The 21,755-nt window shown below is 39.9% G+C and overlaps 1 protein-coding gene and 1 long non-coding RNA gene across 2 annotated transcripts; one reads left to right on the top strand and one right to left on the bottom strand.

Moving 5' to 3' along the window:
• Positions 1-2,596: 2,596 nt before the first annotated feature.
• On the bottom strand, positions 2,597-20,167 carry LOC133650285 (uncharacterized). Its single transcript, XR_009826218.1, has 3 exons — positions 19,903-20,167; positions 4,574-4,796; positions 2,597-2,818 (listed from the first exon to the last, which is right to left on the bottom strand). It is a non-coding gene; the product is annotated as an uncharacterized LOC133650285 (long non-coding RNA).
• klhl43 (kelch-like family member 43) lies at positions 2,783-18,731 on the top strand. The gene is made up of 7 exons (XM_062047362.1): positions 2,783-2,879; positions 10,505-10,943; positions 11,004-11,152; positions 11,219-11,565; positions 16,014-16,313; positions 16,380-16,555; positions 17,248-18,731. Exons 2-7 carry the CDS (start codon positions 10,630-10,632, stop codon positions 18,047-18,049), a joined length of 2,088 nt encoding a protein of 695 aa, XP_061903346.1. The 5' UTR covers positions 2,783-2,879; positions 10,505-10,629; the 3' UTR covers positions 18,050-18,731.
• Positions 20,168-21,755: the final 1,588 nt, after the last annotated feature.

Raw genomic sequence — 21,755 nt, 5'->3', positions numbered from 1 at the left:
GTGTTTATATACTCTATTTCATTTGTTTGTGTTGTTTTTTCTATGTTGTTACCGTTTTGCATTTAGGTTTATGTAATAAAATGATAAGTATTTTTATTTTTGGGAAGGGGAAAGTGTGTGGGGGGGCAAGGGATGGTTCACCCAGGGCGTATATCTAGCCAGGAACGCCTATGGCAGGGGTCGGCAACCCGCGGCTCCGGAGCCGCATGCGGCTCCTTGACCACTCTGATGCGGCTCAGCTACATACATGCCGACCCCCCCGATTTTCCCAGGAGATTTATGGATCTCAGTGTCCCTCATAGATTACTCCCAGGGAAAAAATAATCCTATTTACACTCTAATTACTAAATAAAGGGCGTGCCCTAATTGCACTGCAGTAATTGTCCTCTATAGCATTTACATACAGCGTGCCAGCCCAGCCACATGTTGCATGTTGTTATTACTTGCACACACAGGAGACAGCAAAGCATACTTAGTCATCAGCCACACAGCTTACACTGACGGTAGCCGTATCAAACAACTTTAACATTGTTGAGTTACAAATATGCGCCACACTGTGAACCCACACCAAAAAAGAATGAAAAACACATTTCTGGAGAACATCCCACCGTAACACAACATAAACACAACACAACCATTACCCAGAATCCCACGCAGCCCTAACTCTTCCGGTCTACATTATACACCCCCGCTACCACCAAATCCCCCCACACATCAACCCCCCCCCTCTCCGTGCGTTGGTTGAGCGGAAGAGTTAGGGCTGCATGGGATTCTGGGTATTGGTACCGTCAGTGTAAGATGTGTGGCTGCTGAGTTAGTACGCCTTGCTGTCACTTACGTGAGCAAGCTGAAATTGCATTCTACGTGTGGTCGAACAGGTACACTGTTAGGGCAGACTGTAGAGGGTGCCAAATGCAGTGTCATCACGCTCTGATATTCGGGAGTCTCCCGGGAAAAATGAGAGGGTTGGCAAGTATGACGCTATCAAGCGCCATTCATTCAAAACTCGCGGGCTGCACTAACATCAAATTTCCACATTAAAGTGCGTGCCGGTGCGTGTGTCGGAGACCCCTAGTTAACATAGCACAAAGCGTTTAAGCTCTGTATGCGGTGTTTTTCATTTTAAATTTTTTTTGTGGCTCCCATTACTTTCTTTAATTTGTGAAACTTGCCAAAATGGCTCTTTGAGTGGTAAAGGTTGCCGACCCCTGGCTTATGGCAACAAATATTATATCATAAATTATAAAAGGTTTTTTTTAAAAGTACAAATGAATAACTACATTTCTGTTTGATTTATGATGTCAAAGCAAATCCTCTATCAAATTGTACACAATTTTTTTTTTCCGGTAAAATTTTACGATGAAAAAAACCTGTCAACTCAGAATTTTACCGTCAAAAAAATGGTACCGTTTTTCCATTTACAGCAGTGGTTCTTAACCTGGGGTCGATCAAACCCTAGGGGTTCGGAGAGTTGGATTCAGGGGTTCGGCGGAGGTCAAAACACACCCGACTCATCGTGTAAATACAAACTTCTCCCTATCGGCGTATTACGGATACGGCAACAGCTGACTGATTTGCAGGTGTGTAATTTGTTGTGAGTTTATGTACTGTGTTGGTTTTGTTGTTTGAACAAGGTGATGTTCATGCACGGTTCATTTTGTGCACCAGTAAAAAAAACATAGTAACACTTTAGTATTGGGAACATATTCACCATTAATTAGTTGCTTATTAACATGCAAATTAGTAACATATTGGCTCTTAACTAGTCATTATTAAGTACTTATTAATGCCTTATTCGGCATGGCCTTATTATAACCCTAACCCACTAACCCTGACCAAATAACTCTAAATTAAGTCTTTATTACTTAGAATATGTTCCCCTAGTGTCCAAATAACTCTAAATTAAGTCTTTGTTACTTAGAATATGTTCCCCATACTAAAGTGTTACCAAAAACATATAACTTTGTCTGGAATTTGAAAAAACATTTTTTTAAATTTTCCACTAAAGAAGGGTTCGGTGAATGCGCATATGAAACTGGTGGGGTTCGGTACCTCCAACAATGTTAAGAACCACTGATTTACAGCGATATACTGTAATAAACACTGACAATTTAACGGAAAAAATCTGGCAACAAAGGTGCTATTTGTTACCTTAAAATCTACGTACAGTGTTTTTTACGTACAAATGTTTTTTCAAATTCCAGACAAAGTTATATGTTTTTGGTAACACTTTAGTATGGGGAACATATTCTAAGTAACAAAGACTTAATTTAGAGTTATTTGGACACTAGGGGAACATATTCTAAGTAATAAAGACTTAATTTAGAGTTATTTGGTCAGGGTTAGTGGGTTAGGGTTATAATAAGGCCATGCCGAATAAGGCATTAATAAGTACTTAATAATGACTAGTTAAGAGCCAATATGTTACTAATTTGCATGTTAATAAGCAACTAATTAATGGTGAATATGTTCCCAATACTAAAGTATGTAAAACAAAAAAAAGTCAAATGCATAATACATTTATATCCATGTATTATTCAGTGTTACACGTGGCCCTCTGAGGGTAGCCATAACTGCGAGGTGGCCCTCAATGAAAAGGAGTTTGACACGCCTGTGACGTAAGGGATATATTTGGCAGGGAGGGTGCCATGGGGTGCCTCTATTTGGACATGGCAGGCTTGGATATGGGGGCATGGGTTGGGGCGGGGGTGTCTGACGCCTACGTCACAACTGTAGTTTGGATCACGTGACAAGGACCAAGTACACACACACAAACAGAGCACCTTGGTTGAGAAACGGTGGGACAGTCATGAGGAATCTTTGAGGAAAGCAACAGAAAGAAGAGTGACTGAGGGTGAGCAAGCAAACAGGACAGAAAGGTAAACAGATTCTTATTTGGATTAGACACCCTTTTGGGTTCCCAAACTTGACCCTGCAAATGCCAGTAGATTGTGTTGCAAAAAGGCAAAATTACAGAAAGGTTTGAATTGGTCGTGTGAAATAACTGCTGATGAAAAAAATAAAAAATAAAAATAAAAATAATAATGTAAGTGGATGGTGGGTTACTGTTAGTGTGTGTTACCTCTTATTTCCACACACACTTGCATGCATGCCGGGTGCCTATAAATACTCTGGTGAGATAACCAAAGCCCTGCTCAGAAATGCAATATTGGCATGTTTGATTGTGTAGTGTCATGAATTAAAAACCTGTTTCAGTATAAGACTTTTTGTGTGCTTACGTTTTTTTTTTGTTTTTTTTTTTACTATTATTTGAATTTGCTATCTAATTCGGCACCTGTTTCAACGTGTTGTGGTAAGCACACCAAGCATGATGCAATACATCTTCAAAATACATTACTGTAGAAACGTATTTTTTGGAGTATAAGTCGCTCCGGCCGAAAATGCATACTAAAGAAGGAAAAAAACATATATAAGTCGCACTGGAGTACAAGTCGCATTTTTGGGGGAAATTTATTTGATAAAACCCAACACCAAGAATAGACATTTGAAAGGCAATTTAAAATAAATAAAGAATAGTGAAGAACAGGCTGAATAAGTGTACGCTATATGAGGCATAAATAACCAACTGAGAACGTGCCTGGTATGTTAACGTAACATATTATGGTAAGAGTCATTCAAATAACTATAACATATAGAACATGCTATATGTTTACCAAACAATCTGTCACTCCTAATCGCTAAATCCCATGAAATCTTATACGTCTAGTCTCTTACGTGAATGAGCTAAATAATATTATTTGATATTTTACGGTAATGTGTTAATAATTTCACACATAAGTCGCTCCTGAGTATACAGTAAGTCGCACCCCCTGCCAAACTATGAAAAAAACTGCAACTTATAGTCCGAAAAATACGGTACTTATTTTTGTGAATTGAGGTTTAAAAACATACACATTTTCATTTGGCAAAGATTATGCTACACTCTTTTTAATACATGCACAACATGCAAACGAACAGGCAGGGAATGTCGCGATTTAAGCTAGGCTAGCTAGCTTTTAAAGGGGATGTGCACTTTTTGGGGGGGAATTTTGCCTATCGGACACAATCATGAGAAACAAGAAGACAAAAGGTTTCGTTTTTTTTGCATTCTAACTTGTAAAAATCGTCTTGTTTTAGGTAGCTAGCAATGTAGCTAATGGGAGCAATCAAATCTACCGCTAAATCACTTTAAAAATGCATTCAAAAACCGTCAACAATACGTTTCTTAACCTGTATGATAATCAAGCTGTAGCGACATTGTTACTGTAAGAGCGACCACAGAGGAACTTTTTTTATATCGTAGTAACACATCGGCATGCTACAGTTTTAGCTGTAAAAGCTAGCTACAGCGAGATATAAGCTAGCGTCTACGTCAGCACGAAACACGTTTGAGTTTGTAATGCACAACACTGCGATAAAACACCAATCTGTACTGACTGAAAAACATGAACATTTATATTACAGTATCTGTGTTGTGAGTAGTACACGGCTAGCTATACAGTGTATGTACTATAGATGTAATAACACACATGAAGTGCTGCGTTTATTATGATTGATAGAAAGTGTGACTCACTCGATTGGACAGTTTTCTGTTTGGTCCAGCTGGCCAGGGACGTGTTTTCCGGAGTATTTGGGGGTAAGCACTCCCTTTATGTCGAAATAGCTCGTCTCCAAATTCCACATCTGCAGCTGCGAGTCACGCCGACCTCACTCTCTCGGCTTCCGTCTGCTCCAACGTCTCACCCTCTTCTTCATGCTCGCTTCTAGGAGCAGTAGTTCATCCTCAGTTCATTCAGCTCCAAAAAGATAAGATTGTAAATAATAATTTGTTCAAAAATAGTCCTCTTCGTTGTTTGTTACTAAGTCTGCCATGATTAGAAGACACACGAGCGTTTTATATCTGGAAGTAGGAACACACTGGAAGTCGGACATGCGCAGAAGAAGTCACAACTGAAAATGATTAAAATGATCAAAATATGGTAAATATTAAACATATTTCATATTGTTATGAACGAGTCTGTTACTACATTATATATATACAGTATATGTATACTTGCAGTGTGTATACAAAACGTTGATGGAGGGTTTTGAAGTGGTCTTGGAGGCTACAACGATGACTCCCATTAGCCGCAGATTCCAAGCGTTTTTTTTTTAATCATCTTTAAAATCCTCATTAAAAAAAGGTGTGTTCTTGTCTCTTATAATGATTGTGAATGATAGGCAAAATTTAAAAAGAAAAGGTGGACTTTCCCTTTACCTCACATGGGTAATTATTAGAGATGTCCGATAATGGCTTTTTTGCCGATATCCGATATTGTCCAACTCTTAATTACCGATTCCGATATATACAGTCGTGGAATTAACACATTATTATGCCTAATTTTGTTGTGATGCCCCGCTGGATGCATTAAACAATGTAACAAGGTTTTCCAAAATAAATCAACTCAAGTTATGGAACAAAAATGCCAACATGGCACTGCCATATTTATTATTGAAGTCACAAAGTGCATTATTTTTTTTTAACATGCTTCAAAACAGCAGCTTGGAATTTGGGACATGCTCGAGGAGGTTGAGGATGGGCGGGGTATGGGATAGCGGGGGGCGTATATTGTAGCGACCCGGAAGAGTTACTGCTGCAAGGGGTTCTGGGTATTTGTTCTGTTGTGTTTATGTTATGTTGTGTTTCGGGATGTTCTCCCGAAATGTTTGTCATTCTTGTTTGGTGTGGGTTCACAGTGTGGCGCATATTTGTAACAGTGTTATACGGTCACCCTCAGTGTGACCTGTATGGCTGTTGACCAAGTATGTGTGGCATTCACTTGTGTGTGTGTGAAAAGCCGTGAATATAATGTGAATGGGCCGGCACGCAAAGGCAGTGCCTTTAAGGCAGGGGTGTCCAAAGTGCGGCCCGGGGGCCATTTGCGGCCCGCAGGTCATTTTTTAAAGGCCCCACGGCACATTTTAAAAATACGGTTGAAAAAAATTAAAAACATAAAAAGTGGTATAAAAGAGCAAACAGGTGATATGTAACAAGAACATGTTGCAATGTTTACTCTAATAACACAAAGCTGCCATGCAGGCTGTTTCTTTCTTTAAAAAATAATAGTGAATCAAAATCAATGTTATTATGAATTATTGACCTATTCAAGGCTCCAATTACGTCACATTAAATATTCCACTTTAAAGTATTTTTTGGGGCAAATGTTGCATATTTTGTGTTTGCCATATAAAAAACTGAGCTGTTTTTTTAAAGAAGGGCCTTAAACGAACAAACAAAAAACATAAACAACAATAAAACGTATAATTGATGGATAGATCTGAAGTTCATCTCGAGACTATTGTGTTAAATGTAAACAGTAAAAAGAATGTATAATTTATTCTGTAACACTTTAATGAGTAGGACCCTTTTGGATCCCCAATAATTTTAGTGTGATTTGTTTTTAAGTGTCATTGCTCAAAAAATAATAATGAATTAAAATCAATGGTGTTGTTGACCTTTTTAAGGCTCCAATTATTATATAATCTCAAATATTCCACTTAAAAATTTTATTGGGTGAAAATTTTGCATATTTTGTGTTTTTTCCATTAAAAAACATGGTTTTCTTTGACAAAAAGAGCACACAACTTAAGTCTTTAAAAACGTTATATTGACAGATAGACCTAATGTTGATCTAGAGATTTAAAACTTGAATATTAATAAAAATAATAATACTGAATAATGACACATTTTTTTGACCAAAACCCTTTGGGGTCCCCGGGATCAAGCCTGAGTGGAGGCCTAAATGTATATTTTTATACATATATTGTATTGGTTTTTAAAATAAATGGCCCCCGCTTGCTTTGATTTTTCAGTGTGCAGCCCTCAGTGGAAAAAGTTTGGACACCCCTGCTTTAAGGTTTATTGGCGCTCTGTACTTCTCCCTACGTTCGTGTACCACTCCGTGCAGCGGTGTTTTAAAAAGTCATACATTTTACTTTTTGAAACCGATACCGATAATTTCCGATATTACATTTTAAAGCATTTATCGGCCGACAATATCGGCACTCCGATATTATCGGACATCTTTAGTAGTTACCGTCAAATGCATCATCCTGAATCTGTTAAATGTTATCTTACTCAATTTAATGTTTTAACAAATCGTACCTCCCCAAAATCATGACCCGCGCTAGTGCCAAACCCAATCATGTTGTTAGCTGCTGCTAGCTCCATTTAGCCTCAGATATGTTGACAACAAATATAACTACTAGGATGCCAGAGGGTCGAAATTCACTTCATTATCGTTAAAAAGTATTCTTGCGTTATTTTTTTGGTTCCGCCAAAGATGTACACTACCGTTCAAAAGTTTGGGGTCACCCAAACAATTTTGTGGAATAGCCTTCATTTCTAAGAACAAGAATAGACTGTCGAGTTTCAGATGAAAGTTCTCTTTTTCTGGCCATTTTGAGCGTTTAATTGACCCCACAAATGTGATGCTCCAGAAACTCAATCTGCTCAAAGAAAGGTCAGTTTTGTAGCTTCTGTAATGAGCTAAACTGTTTTCAGATGTGTGAACATGATTGCACAAGGGTTTTCTAATCATCAATTAGCCTTCTGAGCCAATGAGCAAACACATTGTACCATTAGAACACTGGAGTGATAGTTTCTGGAAATGGGCCTCTATACACCTATGTAGATATTGCACCAAAAACCAGACATTTGCAGCTAGAATAGTCATTTACCACATTAGCAATGTATAGAGTGTATTTCTTTAAAGTTAAGACTAGTTTAAAGTTATCTTCATTGAAAATAAGGACATTTCAATGTGACCCCAAACTTTTGAACGGTAGTGTATTTGGCCATCACGCCTGTTGGAGAAGGACGTAAACAAAGCGGCTAATCAAAACTGGAGGCGCCGACCAACACTTTCCTATGATATCAGCACAAGCCTGAACATAATCCAAAGCAATTTGACTCCCGGTGAGAGGGGGGGGGGGGGGTCTGTGACCTCATTGCGCTCCAGGATTTGAAATAGTTTGTGTCATCTAAGGGGCTCCACACCCTGGTGAAGGACAGCAGCTGTTGGCCCTGTCATATGAGGCATCTCATAACTAATTAATAGGGATGCTGAAAAAATGTATTCAATTCTGAAATCAATCGAACTTATTAAGATTCGGAATCGTCACTTCCAGAATCAAAGTGTGTGCCAGGGGGCAGACATATTTTATTTCCTAAACAGGTAATAAAGTCAAACAGAATTTAAGTTTGACCAGTGAGCCGCGAGAGCTCTCATTAAGTGGCATTGAAATAACGTCGGACGGTCAGAAATATCCCGGTCAAGGCCGGTCGGTGCAGAACGCAGCTGTCGCACCTCCAACCCCCACGACACTTATACACCGTCCAACATGGCGTTCTGTTTTTACGCACGAGTTGTTTTTAAATCCCAACTCCCTCTCCATGTTAATCGTCCAAGAGTCACAACTAGCCACTAAAGTCCTTGCGCTGTTTATATTGTTGCTGTTACTCTTTAGTCCTGTAGGTATTGCTGTTTGTGACTGTTGCCTAAACTGAATAAGGAAACATTTCCACCCCACTGTCAACATTTGAAAAAAAGGGAAATCTTCCTGAAAATAAGGGAAGATTTTCGGTAAATGAAATATATTTTTACAGACCTGTCAATTTTCAACAAATGTAAATATTATCCCAAAACTATTTTGAGTCCTGTATTTGTTTTTACCTCTGTTTTCCCATTTGCTGTTTTTCTATATATTGTTGCTGTTCCGCTTGAGTCCTGTTGGTGTCACTGTTTGTATCTTATTTCCGACACGTCAACGTTTGAAGAAAACGGCTATTTTTCCCAAAATAATGGAAGTTTTTAGCAAATAAAAAATATCCTCACAGACCTGCCAGTCTCTGAAAATGGGAATATTATCCCAAAACAATTTTTAGTATTCATTTTTTGCTGCTGTTCCTATGGGTGTTTCTAACTTATTTTACACCCTCTGTGACAAGCGAATATAAGAGAAAAATTCTTGAAAACAATAGAAGATATTCTGCAAATAAAATATTTTTACAGACCTGCCAATCTTGAAGAAATGTACATGCGATTTCAAAACATTTTTTATTACTTCATGTTTTTTTCTTCTGTTTTCTCATTTACCGTTTGAATTTATATTGTTGCTGTTCCACTTAAATCCTGTATGTGTCACTGTTACTATCTTATTTCTGCCCTCTGTGGAATATGGGTCAACATTTGAAATTTAAGAGAAAATTATTTAAATTAAGGGAAGATTTTCTGTAAATGAAATATTTTTACACACTTGCCAATCCTGAAGAAATTTACATGTGATCTCAAAACTATTTTTAGTACTGTAATTTTTTGTTTTCTAATTTGCTATTTATTTTTATATTGTTGCTGTTCCACTTATATTGTTGCTCTAGGTGTCACGGTTTCTAATTTATTTCCGCCCTTTGTCAACATTTGAAAATAAGTGAAATATTCTTGAAAATAAGGGAAGATTCTCTGCAAATAAAAATGTTTTTAACAGACCTGCCAATCTTGAAGAAATTTAAATGTGATCCCAAAACAATTGCTTTTCCTTCTGTTTTGTCTTTTGCTGTTTATATTTATATTGTTGCTGTTCCACTTAAATCCTTTAGGTGTCACTGTTACTAATTTATTTTCACCCTCTTCCAGACTTGCCAATCTTAAAGAAATGTAAATATAAACCCAAAACTATTTTTAGTACTATATGTGTTTTTCCTTCTGTTTTCCCATTTGCTGTTTATATTTTTATATTGTTGCGATTCCATTTGTTTCGATTCCACTGTTTTGTACTTATTTCCACCCTGTGTGGGATTCATGTCAACATTTGAAAATAAGATAAATATTCCTGAGAATAAGGGAATATTTTAATAAAATTAAAAATACTTTTACAGACTTGCCAATCTTAAAGCAATTTTAAATATAAACCCAAAACTATTTTTAGTACTGTATGTGTTTTTCCTTCTGTTTTCCCATTTGCTGTTTATATTTTTATATTGTTGCGATTCCATTTGTTTCGATTCCACTGTTTTGTACTCATTTCCACCCTGTGTGGGATTCATGTCAACATTTGAAAATAAGATAAATATTCCTGAGAATAAGGGAATATTTTAATAAAATTAAAAATACTTTTACAGACTTGCCAATCTTAAAGCAATTTTAAATATAAAACCAAAACTATTTTTAGTACTGTATGTGTTTTTCCTTCTGTTTTCCCATTTGCTGTTTATATTTTTATATTGTTGCGATTCGACTTGTGTCCTATATGCGTCACTGTTTCTGACTTATTTTCACCCTCTGTGGGATTTATGTCAACATTTGAAAATAAAAACAAATATTCGGAAAATAAGGGAAGATTTTAGTCAATTTAAAACATTTTTACAGACCTGCCAATCTTAAATACATTTAAATATGATCCCCAAACTATTTTTAGCGCTATATTTGTTTTTCCTTCTGTTTTTTATTTGTCCTTATACTTTTAGGTGCAGTGTGCTGTGTTAAACTCCGCCCGGCCAAAAAGGAGAAGAATTTGTGAAAGGGTCCTCAAGATAAAAACGATCTTGCTGGTGAGCCACCAACTTGTAAGGAAGTAAACACCGCGGTCAGTATGGCCCCCAAGAAGAAGGCCTCACGCCAGAAAAAGGTCACGCCTGACACCGTCAGCCAGGTCGCCATGGAGACCACCCCCGTGCTCCTGAAGGTGGAGCGTCGAGGAGACGGCGTTGTGGTGGTGGAGAGCGCGGCTAAGAAGATCGAGCAGATGGCGGCGTTGGATATCGCCCAGCTGAACAGCCTCAACCTGCCCCTGCCGCCGCCCGTCATCAAGCCCGGCGAGAGAGGCCTGGGCCTGGGCAGCGAGCTGACCCGGCCCCTGCACGGCAACGCCCTGCTGGAGGAGCTCAGCAAGATGCGGCAGGAGAAGTACGGCAATGTGACGTGATGTTTTCTCGCTGCGATGTTTCAATTGTCTTTCCTGGTCAGGTTCCTGACGGATCTGGAGTTGGGCTGCAAGACAAAATCCTTTGACGTCCACAAGTTGGTCATCTCCTCAGTCAGTCAGTATTTTCGCGAGATCCTGGCCAAAGATCCCGACATGAAGCGGCTGGAGCTACCGTCCCTTTCACCTCTTGGTAGGCCGCCCAGTGTGTCAACAAGCATGATGAGCGCCATGTTTAACCGCTGATAACCCCCTGCAGGCCTGGCCAACGTCATCACCTTCGCCTACCTGGGCCGCGTGCACATGTCGCTCTACACCATTGGATGCACCGTGTCGGCCGCCGCCACCCTGCAGATCCCGCAGCTCCTCAAGATGTGCACAGACTTCCTGCTGGCCGAGCTCAACGTGCAGACGTGCGTGTATGTCTGGAATATTGCCGCCGCCTACAGTTTGCCGCCCGTGTGCGCCGCCGCCCGCCGCTTCGTGCTGGAAAACTTTGCGCAGTTTGCCGAGACGCCGCTCTTCACCCAGCTGACCCTGGAGCAGATCTCCGCCTTCCTACAGGACGACTCACTGTTGCTGCCCTCGGAGGTCACCGCCTTCCAGGTCAGACAGTAAAGTCACATTATCAGGTCATTTTAGCCAATCCGGAGCCGGAACAAAGTATTTTACAGAAATGGCATAATAGGAGTCACTGATCTCTACCAAGGCAGAACAATCTTAAACTACAAAATCACAACCTTCTGGTTCTAGTTGTGTAGCCAGTGTTTCCCACACATTCATTTATTTGTGGCGGCCCGCCACGAAATAATTACGTCCGCCACAAATAAATAAAAATAAATAAAAAACTTTTTTTTTTTTGTCCTGTCCAGCTTCTCAGGCAAATCATATAGTTGATGTAGATGCCCATATAGGCTGTTCAGATTTACTTTACAAAAGAGAAGTGTAGGATACTTCTCTTGTTGCCTTATTTGTATTTGACCACTACTGTTTTTTGTTTATTTTTTACTGACTGTGGCAGGACACCTGCCTCTGTTTCACTTTATGTTGCTGGTAAATAATATGGTTGTAGTAGTAGGCTAAAGTTAAATTATTTAGTATGCACTAATTAAAGGGGCAGAGCTTTAAGAGACATTTTAGCTTTTTTAATAAGATATTTTTTTTGTAAGAACCACAATTAATAAATACATTTCAGTGAATAACTTATTGTTCTAATCTGTATATAAATATGTACATAAAGTGTTGTAATTATATTGTAAAATGGATGGATGTTTAAAACAAAACTGTTATTATTAATTAGTAAGTATACATTTTTTGAGCCTTTTTAGAGAAAATCATATCACTGTAGTAAATTATGCAAATTACTCGTTGATGTCATGGTGACCACGCCCATAGCCACAGGTATCTTTGCAGTTTATGGGAAACACTGTGTAGCTGTAGCTTCATCTGCTGGGTGTGGTTGACTACAGCACCCTTTTGCCACAACACACACTGTAAAAACAAGTTTTGAAGATTTTACGTTAAAATCTGGCAGTTTGTCGGCGGAATTTTACTGTAAAAATAACAGTGGTACGTCTTTCTTTTTACCGTAATGCACTGTAAAAATAGCGATTGTAGATTTTAGATTAAAAAAAAACCCCAGATTGCAAAAAAAAAAAAAAAGCTAAATAAGAAGTCAAAAATGCTACTAAACATGAAAGTTCCTCCGACAAACAAGACACCAAACTTTTGCAATGATCCCACTCCGAAAAATAAATGTGACTGGCTTAATTAGATAGATAGATAGATAGATAGATAGATAGATAGATAGATAGATAGATAGATAGATAGATAGATAGATAGATAGATAGATAGATAGATAGATAGATAGATAGATAGATAGATAGATAGATAGATAGATAGATAGATAGATAGATAGATAGGTCTTTATTGTCATTGCACAAGTACAACGAAACTTTGTTTTCAGCACAAACCCGTTGCAGATTAGACAAACAAACAGTGTACATGGTTACAGAACAGGAACGCTGATGGGTCGCCACAAGGCAAGATGGGAAAAAGGTAAAACGCTGGGGAAGGATGAGTAAAAAAATACAATCTAGACTGGTCTCCTAACCAGTCTGGAGTGGGAAAAAACCTCCATAGCAAAGCACATATACATATTACAACGTACATCTCGAGATATCTAGCAACAGAGGGAAGGGAGTGCGAGGTCATGATGGTAGGGCCGCAGCTCTCAGGCGCTGACCATCCATCCATCACCCCTATGGGATTTGCGTCGAGGGCGTTGGGTTGGGGGGGTGGGGTGTGTATGTGTGGCGTATATTTTTGTGGTTGCATGTGTGTGTGTAAGCCCGTAGTGTGTCTCTGTTCCGCGGCTTTGATGTTTGTGCAGTCGCGAGTCCAAAGTCAACAACAACAGGTGTGTGTCCATGAGAGACAGGAAGGGAGTTTGTTGTGTCTTCACTGCACTGTCCTTCGGGAGAGTCTCGACGCCAGGGAAACAATCCAAGTTAGAATGTTGTGTATGCGAGTGAAAATAAAATTTGCTTTTCACTCTAAATTGTCTATTCTCCCAAGAGTCCGTCGTGTGTCCAGCAACAACCGCTTCGTCACGACAGCAGGTTCCCCCAAATCCAAGATCTTGTCAATTTCATTGAGGCCAGTTAAATAGTTCCAATGTTTAGATTTGGAGAGCAGTGCAAAAAGAGGCAACAAGAAAGTTAAGACAAGACAAAGAAGCAAGCAGGAGAGATAAGGGAGAGGAAAAGGAATACTGCTTAGGGGATAGCAGCAGGTGAAAAACCTAAAATCAATCAATCGAAGTTTTGTGCTTAATCACAAGTGTCTCACTGGGCGCAGTGAGAAACCTTGGAAGTGAAGACTAGAATGTTACCATAAAAATAACAGTGGCAGTGTTTTTTCAATTTACAGTAATTGACAGAATTTATTTTATTTAGATTTAACAGTAAAAAAAACTGGCAGCTCGGTGGCCAGAATTTTACTGTAAAAATAACAGATGTACCGTTTTTCTAATTACAGTAATTCACTGTAAAAACATATTACGGTAAAATTCTGTCACCTTTTTACAGTAAAAATCCAAGATTGTTATTTTTACAGTGCAACAACGACTACTACACATGTCCTCTCAAAATTGATCGGCTTCTTGAACACACGACGCTCTACGAAGTTCCTTGGAGATTGGTCGAGTAGTTTTGACGTACTCCTGCTAAAAACAAACCGGAAGGAATTCCACTTTCCTCAATGGTCTATTTCCATCTGCGCCAGCAGCTGTTTGAACATGTGACAGCCTGAAAGGTTCCAAAAACACAGCTGAGGGAAAAATGAGTCGTATTTTTAACTCCACCCCTAGGGGCTCTTCAGTCACATTACATACTAACATGCCACCTTTTGTCTTAGATATTCCATTGGCTACATTTTCGAAGTTGATTGAAAGTCAAAACCCAAAACCAGTGAAGTTGGTAAAAAAATGGTAAATAAAAACAGGATACAATGATTTTCAACTTATATTCAATTGAACAGACTGCAAAGACAAGATATTAAATGTTTGAACTGAGAAACGTAATTTTTTTTCTTCAAATAATCATTAACTTACAATTTAATGGCAGCAACACATTGCAAAAAAGTTGTCACAGGGGCATTTTTACCACTGTGTTACATGGCCTTTCCTTTTAACAACACTCAGTAAACGTTTGGGAACTAAGGAGACCAATTTTTTAAGCTTTTCAGATTTAATTCTTTCCCATTTTTGCTTGATGTACAGCTTAAGTTGTTCAACAGTCCAGGGTCTCCGTTGTGGTATTTTAGGCTTCATAATGCACCACACATTTTCAAAGGGAAACAGGTCTGGACTACAGGTATGCCAGTCCGCAGGCCGCACTCTTTTACTACAAAGCCACGCTGTTGTAACACGTGCAGAATGTGGCTTGGCATTGTCTTGCTGAAATAAGCAGGGGCGTCCATGAAAAAGACGTTGCTCGGATGGCAACATATGTTGCTCCAAAACCTGTACGTACCTTTAATGGTGCCTTTACAGATGTGTAAGTTACCCATGCCTAGGGCACTAATACTAATACATCCCCATACCATCACAGATGCTGGCTTTTGAACTTTGCGCCTATAACAATCCGGATGGTTATTTTCCTCTTTGGTCCGGAGGACATGAAGTCCACAGTTTCCAAAAATCAATTTGAAATGTGGACTCGTCAGACCACAGAACACTTTTCCACTTTGCATCAGTCCATCTTAGATGAGCTTGGGCCCAGCGAAGCCGGCGGCGTTTCTGGGTGTTGTTGAAGAATGGCTTTTGCTTTGCATAGTAGAGTTTTAACTTGTACTTATAGATGTAGCGACGAGCTGCAGTTACTGACAGTGGTTTTCTGAAGTGTTTCCTGAGCCAATGTGGTGATATCCTTTACACGCTGATGTCGGTTTTTGATGCAGTACCGCCTGAAGGATCGAAGGTCACGACCTTGTCGCTTATGTGCAGCGATTTCTCCAGATTCTCTGAACCCTTTGATGATATTACGGACCGTAGACGGTGAAATACCTAAATTCCTTGCAATAGCTCGTTGGGAAATGTTGTTCTTAAACTGTTTGACAATTTGCTCACGCATTTGTTTGCAAAGTGGTGACCCTCGCACCATCCTTGTTTGTGAATGACTGAGCATATCATGGAAGCAGCTTTTATACCCAATCATGGCATACACATGTTCCCAATTAGCCTGTTCACCTGTGGGATGTTCCAAATAAGTGTTCGATGGGCATTCCTCAACTTTCTCAGTATTTTTTTACCACTTGTGCCAGCTTTTTTGAAACATGTTGCAGGCATCAAATTCCAATTTAGCTAATATTTGCAAAAAATAACAAAGTTTGAACGTTAAGTATCTTGTCTTTGCAGTCTATTCAATTGAATATAGGTTGAAAAGGATTTGCAAATCATTGTATTCTGTTTTTATTTACGAATTACACAACAAAAGGTATAAATCAACATCTCACAGGCTCATCTTCTTCTTCTTCTTTGGTTCTTTTCCCAGCTGGCCATGAAGTGGCTGGACTTTGACGCCGCCCGCCAGCCACACGCCGCCGCCCTCCTGTCCCACGTGCGCTTCGAGACCATCCCTGCCAGCGAGCTGGTGAGCCAGATTCAGCCTGTGCCGCGCATGATGCTGGACGCCCAGTGCCACCGTCTGCTGGTGGACGCCATGAACTACCACCTGCTGCCCCACCAGCAGAACACACTGCAGTCCCGCCGCACGCAGCTGCGCGCCAGCCACCAGACCTTGCTCACCATTGGCGGCCGGCCCTCACTCACCGAGCGCGCCCTCAGCCGCGAGGTGGGCGCCCTTTTTTAAGCGCCGTTTTTAAAATGCCGGACGTGACCTTTCGATTAATGTGTCCAGGTGCTGTGGCGGGACCCCCGCGAGGGCGGCGCAGCCTGGCGCCACCTCACTCAGCTCCCAGCAAAAAGCTTCAATCAGTGCGTGGTCGTGATGGACGGTTTCCTGTATGTAGCGGGCGGGGAGGACCAGAATGACGCTCGCAACCAGGCCAAGCACGCCGTCAGCACCCTCAGCAGGTGAGACTCAGTCATCCCCATTTGGGGTCTCTGTAGAGCAGCGACAGGTGAAGTTTGGAGATGATTATCGGCCGATAAATGCTTTAAAATGTAATATCGGAAATTATCGGTATGGTTTTTTTTATTATCGGTATTTTTTTAAAATTAAATCAACATAAAAAACACAAGATACACTTACAATTAGTACACCAACCCAAAAAAAAACCTCCCCCATTTACACTCATTCACACAAAAGGGTTGTTTCTTTCTGTTATTAATATTCTGGTTCCTACATTATATATCAATATATATCAATACAGTCTGCAAGGGATACAGTCCGTAAGCACACATGATTGTGCGTGCTGCTGGTCCACTAATAGTACTAACCTTTAACAGTTAATTTGACTAATTTTCATTAATTACTAGTTTCTATGTAACTGTTTTTATATTGTTTTACTTTCTTTTTTATTCAAGAAAATGTTTTGATTTATTTATCTTATTTTATTTAATTACTTTTTTTAAAAAGGACCTTATCTTCACCATACCTGGTTGTCCAAATTAGGCATAATAATGTGTTAATTCCACGACTGCATAAATCGGCATCGGTTGATATCGGTATCGGTAATTAAGAGTTGGACAATATCGGAATATCGGATATCGGCAATAAGCCATTATCGGACATCCCTAGTGAAGTTTCTTATTTCCGCCGACAGGTACGACCCCCGCTTCAACACCTGGCTTCACCTGGCTAGCATGCGTCAACGCCGCACTCATTTCTCGCTGGCAGCCAGCGGGGGGCGCCTGGTTGCCATCGGCGGGCGAAACGTGGAAGGCCTCCTGGCCACGACTGAGAGCTACCTGCCCTCCTCCAACACCTGGCAGATGCGCGCCCCCATGGAGGTGCCGCGCTGCTGCCACGCCAGCGCCACCCTCCCCTCCGGAGACATCCTGGTGAGCGGCGGCTACATCAACTGCGCCTACTCCCGCTCGGTGGCGTGCTACAGCGTGGAGAGTGACGCCTGGACACAGAAGCCTCCCATGGAGACGCCCCGCGGCTGGCACTGCTCCGCCACCCTGGGCGGTAAGGTGTACGTGGTGGGTGGGAGCCAGCTGGGGCCCGGCGGGGAGCGGGTGGACGTGCTCAGCGTGGAGGTCTTCTCCGCCGAGGGCGACGGTACATGGAGCAGGGCTGCGCCGCTTCCGCTGGGCGTGAGCACGGCGGGGCTGTCGCCGCTGACCGACAAGCTGTACCTGCTGGGGGGGTGGAACGAGGCAGAGAAGCGCTACAAGGCTGCCGTCCAGACCTACGACCCGGCCACAGACAGCTGGTCCCGAGCGGAGGATCTGCCCGAGCCCACGGTGGGCGTGTCCTGCTGTGCGCTGTCCCTGCCGCCCCGCCATGCACCGCGCCGCCAGCAGCACCGCAACACGCCGGGCCACGAGGAGCAGCAGCAGCCCGGGAAGAACCGCAGCAGAGAGAGTAGCGAGACGCCGGCACAAAGCATTACGGCGTAGACAAACTGCAGAACGTCTGGATCACGTCTGCCCAGCAACAATATTCATACATATTATTAGTCAATTTATATCCAAACAAGGAAGTGAAGAGTTGAATGAAAGAAGGTAGAACTGGATGAATTGAAGGAGATTTAACGGTTAAAAAAATGTGACAGATATTTGAAACAATATGAATATTTACCTTGCGGCGTCCGACGTGATCCCAGAGGCATGAAAATGAGGAAAAATGTGAAGGAAACTTGAAGGAAGCAGGTGGAGTGTGAGAGCTGAAACGAGGATGAAGAAGATGATGGAGAAACCAGAAGGCTGCTTTTGAACGAACATCCAAAGAGTAACCAGAGTTGTTTGTGTGATCGCCAGGGAGATCAATACGGTGCATCTTAATCAATTAATCCTTCATCAAATCAGACTAAGAGAACAATTAAAGACTCAGGATTTGTTATTCATTTTCCGGTTTATTTGCTGATTAGAACGCAAACCAGACTTTTTGACCACTTTTCAAACTTTTGAAAACGCATTTGTTTATTTTTTTTTTTAGTTATCCGTAAGCTTGAGGGGTGTCAAAAAAACAAATCGATTTTCGAATGAATCACGACTCTTACTTGTAATGATTCTTAATCGATTAAAAAAAATAATCAAAAAACGATTAAAACATATATATTATATACTGTATATATATATATATATACACACATTTTTTTTTCTGTCCTGTCCAGTCACTTAGGCAAATCATCTTTAATCATTAAAATCATTATTCTTAATCAATTTTTTTTTTTTCAAATCGATTAAAACATTTATATATATATATATATATATATATATATATATATATATATATATATATATATATATATATATATATTAGGGCTGCAACAACTAATCGATTAAATCGATTAAAATCGATTATAAAAATAGTTGGCGATTAATTTAGTCATCGATTCGTTGGATCAATGCTACGCGCGTGTGCAAAGGCAATTTTTTATTTTTTTTTAATAAACCTTTATTCATAAACTGCAACATGTATAAACAGCTGAGAAACAATAATCAAAATAAGTATGGTGCCAGTATGCTGTTTTTTCCAATAAAATACTGGAAAGGATAGATATTTAGTTTGTCTCTTTTATCCGATTATTAATCGATCAATCGAAGTAATAATCGACAGATTAATCGATTATCAAATTAATCGTTAGTTGCAGCCCTAATATATATATATATATTTATACATATGTATTTTTGCATGAATACATATATATATTTATATCATATTGTTGATGTAGAGAAGTGTGTGATACTTCTCTGGTTCCCCTTATTTTTGTTTGACTTTATTAAATGTTTGGGCATAATTTAATTCAACTATTTCCTTTAAGTAAGATATACATTTGTCAGGAATGTATGGAGGAATGTAGTCAATCATAGAACTGGCACCCAATGTTATAAGAAAGTCAAGATCTTGAATCGAGAATCTATCCTGAATTGAATCGTTACCTCCAAGAATCGAATCGAATCGAATCTTGTGGTGCCCAAAGATTCACAGTCCTAGTAAGCGCTAAAAACATAAATTAAGAAATTAGATTTAATAGTAATAAAATGGTGCCTCGGGGTACAGGTTTTAAAATGAATCAAAATCAATTTAATCGGCGTTCAGTCCCCAAAACAGCACAATTTTAACATGTAACATGTTTTTTGTTGTTGTTGTTTTTTTTAAAATAAAATGCCTTGTGGCATTTTGATTGAGATTTTTATTAGTAGGTTAACAGGTCAACATATTGACACAATAATGTACAGTATCAAACGGCAGCATATCTTGGGCGATTTATTTAAACTCTCTTTTGCACTGTTTTGTTTACACTGACCTGTCCAAACGCGAAGTGAGTAGACCGTCAGCTGGTTGTTTGTCAAGTGGGCGTTGTTGTAGTCACGCATATTCGGCAACCTGGCTTCTCGGTGTTGATAGTCTCATCTTGTTCCAAATGTTTCAACTGAAATATTCCCACACTGCTGCGGTGGCATTTGTTTGTGTGGTCATTTTGTCCACGTTAGCTGCTCCATGCTTCACTGTGTGATGCTAGCAGGTGTTGTACCGAAATCTGTTACCCATCGGAATTTGTAACTCCAGGGGGCGATGTTCCCATGGCGTTTGTTTGATGGTTAAACGGCAAGCCCAAATAGGAGGAGAAGAAGAACGCTTGCGTAAATGGCGTAAACTATCCTCAATGCTGAAACGTCAGTTGTCAGAATTTCAGCATTAATAAATTACACATAACAGCTGATACAATGGACTCATACTAATATGAAAGTAAGTCATTGATCTCCAGAATATGTGTAATTTATTAATGCTGAAATTCTGACAACTGACGTTTCAGCATTAAGTATAGTTTACGCCATTTACGCAAGCGTTCTTCTTCTCCTCCTCCTTGGGCTTGCCGTTTAACCATCAAACAAACGCCATGGGAACATCGCCCCCTGGAGTTACAAATTCCGATGGGTAACAGATTTCGGTACAGCGGCCTCGCGTCACTGCACAAAGAGTCAAAGACACTTAATGAGGGCAAGATCACTCACACCCTTCTTTTCATTCCGCGACGTATGTACGCTAAAAGCAACGAAAGGCGTGAATGCTCTTGACGCATGCCCATGGCGATTTATCGACGCTGGAAAACCCTCCAGTTTAAACATTAATTTATCGTCGGTTGATTGATTTATCGAATATCGGCGAAAATCCCGACGCAACACTGGATGTGAGTTTCCCTTGAGATAGTGAGAAAGAACGACATTATCAAAGATGGTCTAATTGAGTAAGATGCACCTGTTTGAGATCACTTTGTCTACACCAGGGGTGTCAAACTCAAATACAGAGTGGGCCAACATTTAAAACTGAACAAAGCGAAGGGCCAAGGTTGAACAAATTAACCTTTTAATAGGGACCCAAACAAGTTTTGCATTGAATATTGAACAAGCAAGGCTTATATAACTTTATAGTGACATGCAAAATCGAGTTTCAAATAATAATAATAATAATTCAGAAATATCAATGGCATATCAAATAAAATTCAAATACAAATTGAATGCCTCTTTTCTATTTGCAGCCGTCTGAGGTAAATATCCATATAAACTTTTTCCACAGGCTAATAATAAATTTGAAAATAAAATAACAATAATGAATGAATCAAACATTCAAGCCTTGAAGTAGCAAGAGAAAATGCATGAATAAAACGTTAAATATTGCTCAGTTTGCTACACTGATTTGCTTTAACACTGAATATGGAACAAGCAACGCTTATATAACTTAATAGTGCAAAATCTACTTTCAAAAAACAAACGAAAAAACATCAATGGTATATTAAATAAAATTTAAATAAAAAATGGAATGCCTCTTTTCTATTTGCAGCCTTCTTAAGGTAAATATCAACATTATCTTTTTCCGCAGGCTAATAAATTTGAAAATAAAAGAACAATGAATAAATCAACCATTCAGGCCTTTTTACTGGTCAGTTTGCGACACACTGATCTAATCTGATGTGCCCAAGCCAGATACCTGCCATCTTTTCTGGGATGCTAGTTCATTAATGTCGGGGCTCAGGTGGGCAGAGTTTGGTGGTAGCGGGGGTGTATATTGTAGCGTCCCGCAGGAGTTAGTGCTGCAAGGGGTTCTGGGTATTTGTTCTGTTGTGTTTATGTTGTGTTACGGTGCGGATGTTTCCTCCCG

This window comes from Entelurus aequoreus, linkage group LG05 (genome assembly GCF_033978785.1).
Source record: "Entelurus aequoreus isolate RoL-2023_Sb linkage group LG05, RoL_Eaeq_v1.1, whole genome shotgun sequence".
Taxonomy (NCBI): Eukaryota; Metazoa; Chordata; class Actinopteri; order Syngnathiformes; family Syngnathidae; genus Entelurus; species Entelurus aequoreus.
The sequence above is the reverse complement of the archived record's forward strand: the minus strand, read 5'-3'. Positions and strand labels throughout refer to the sequence as shown.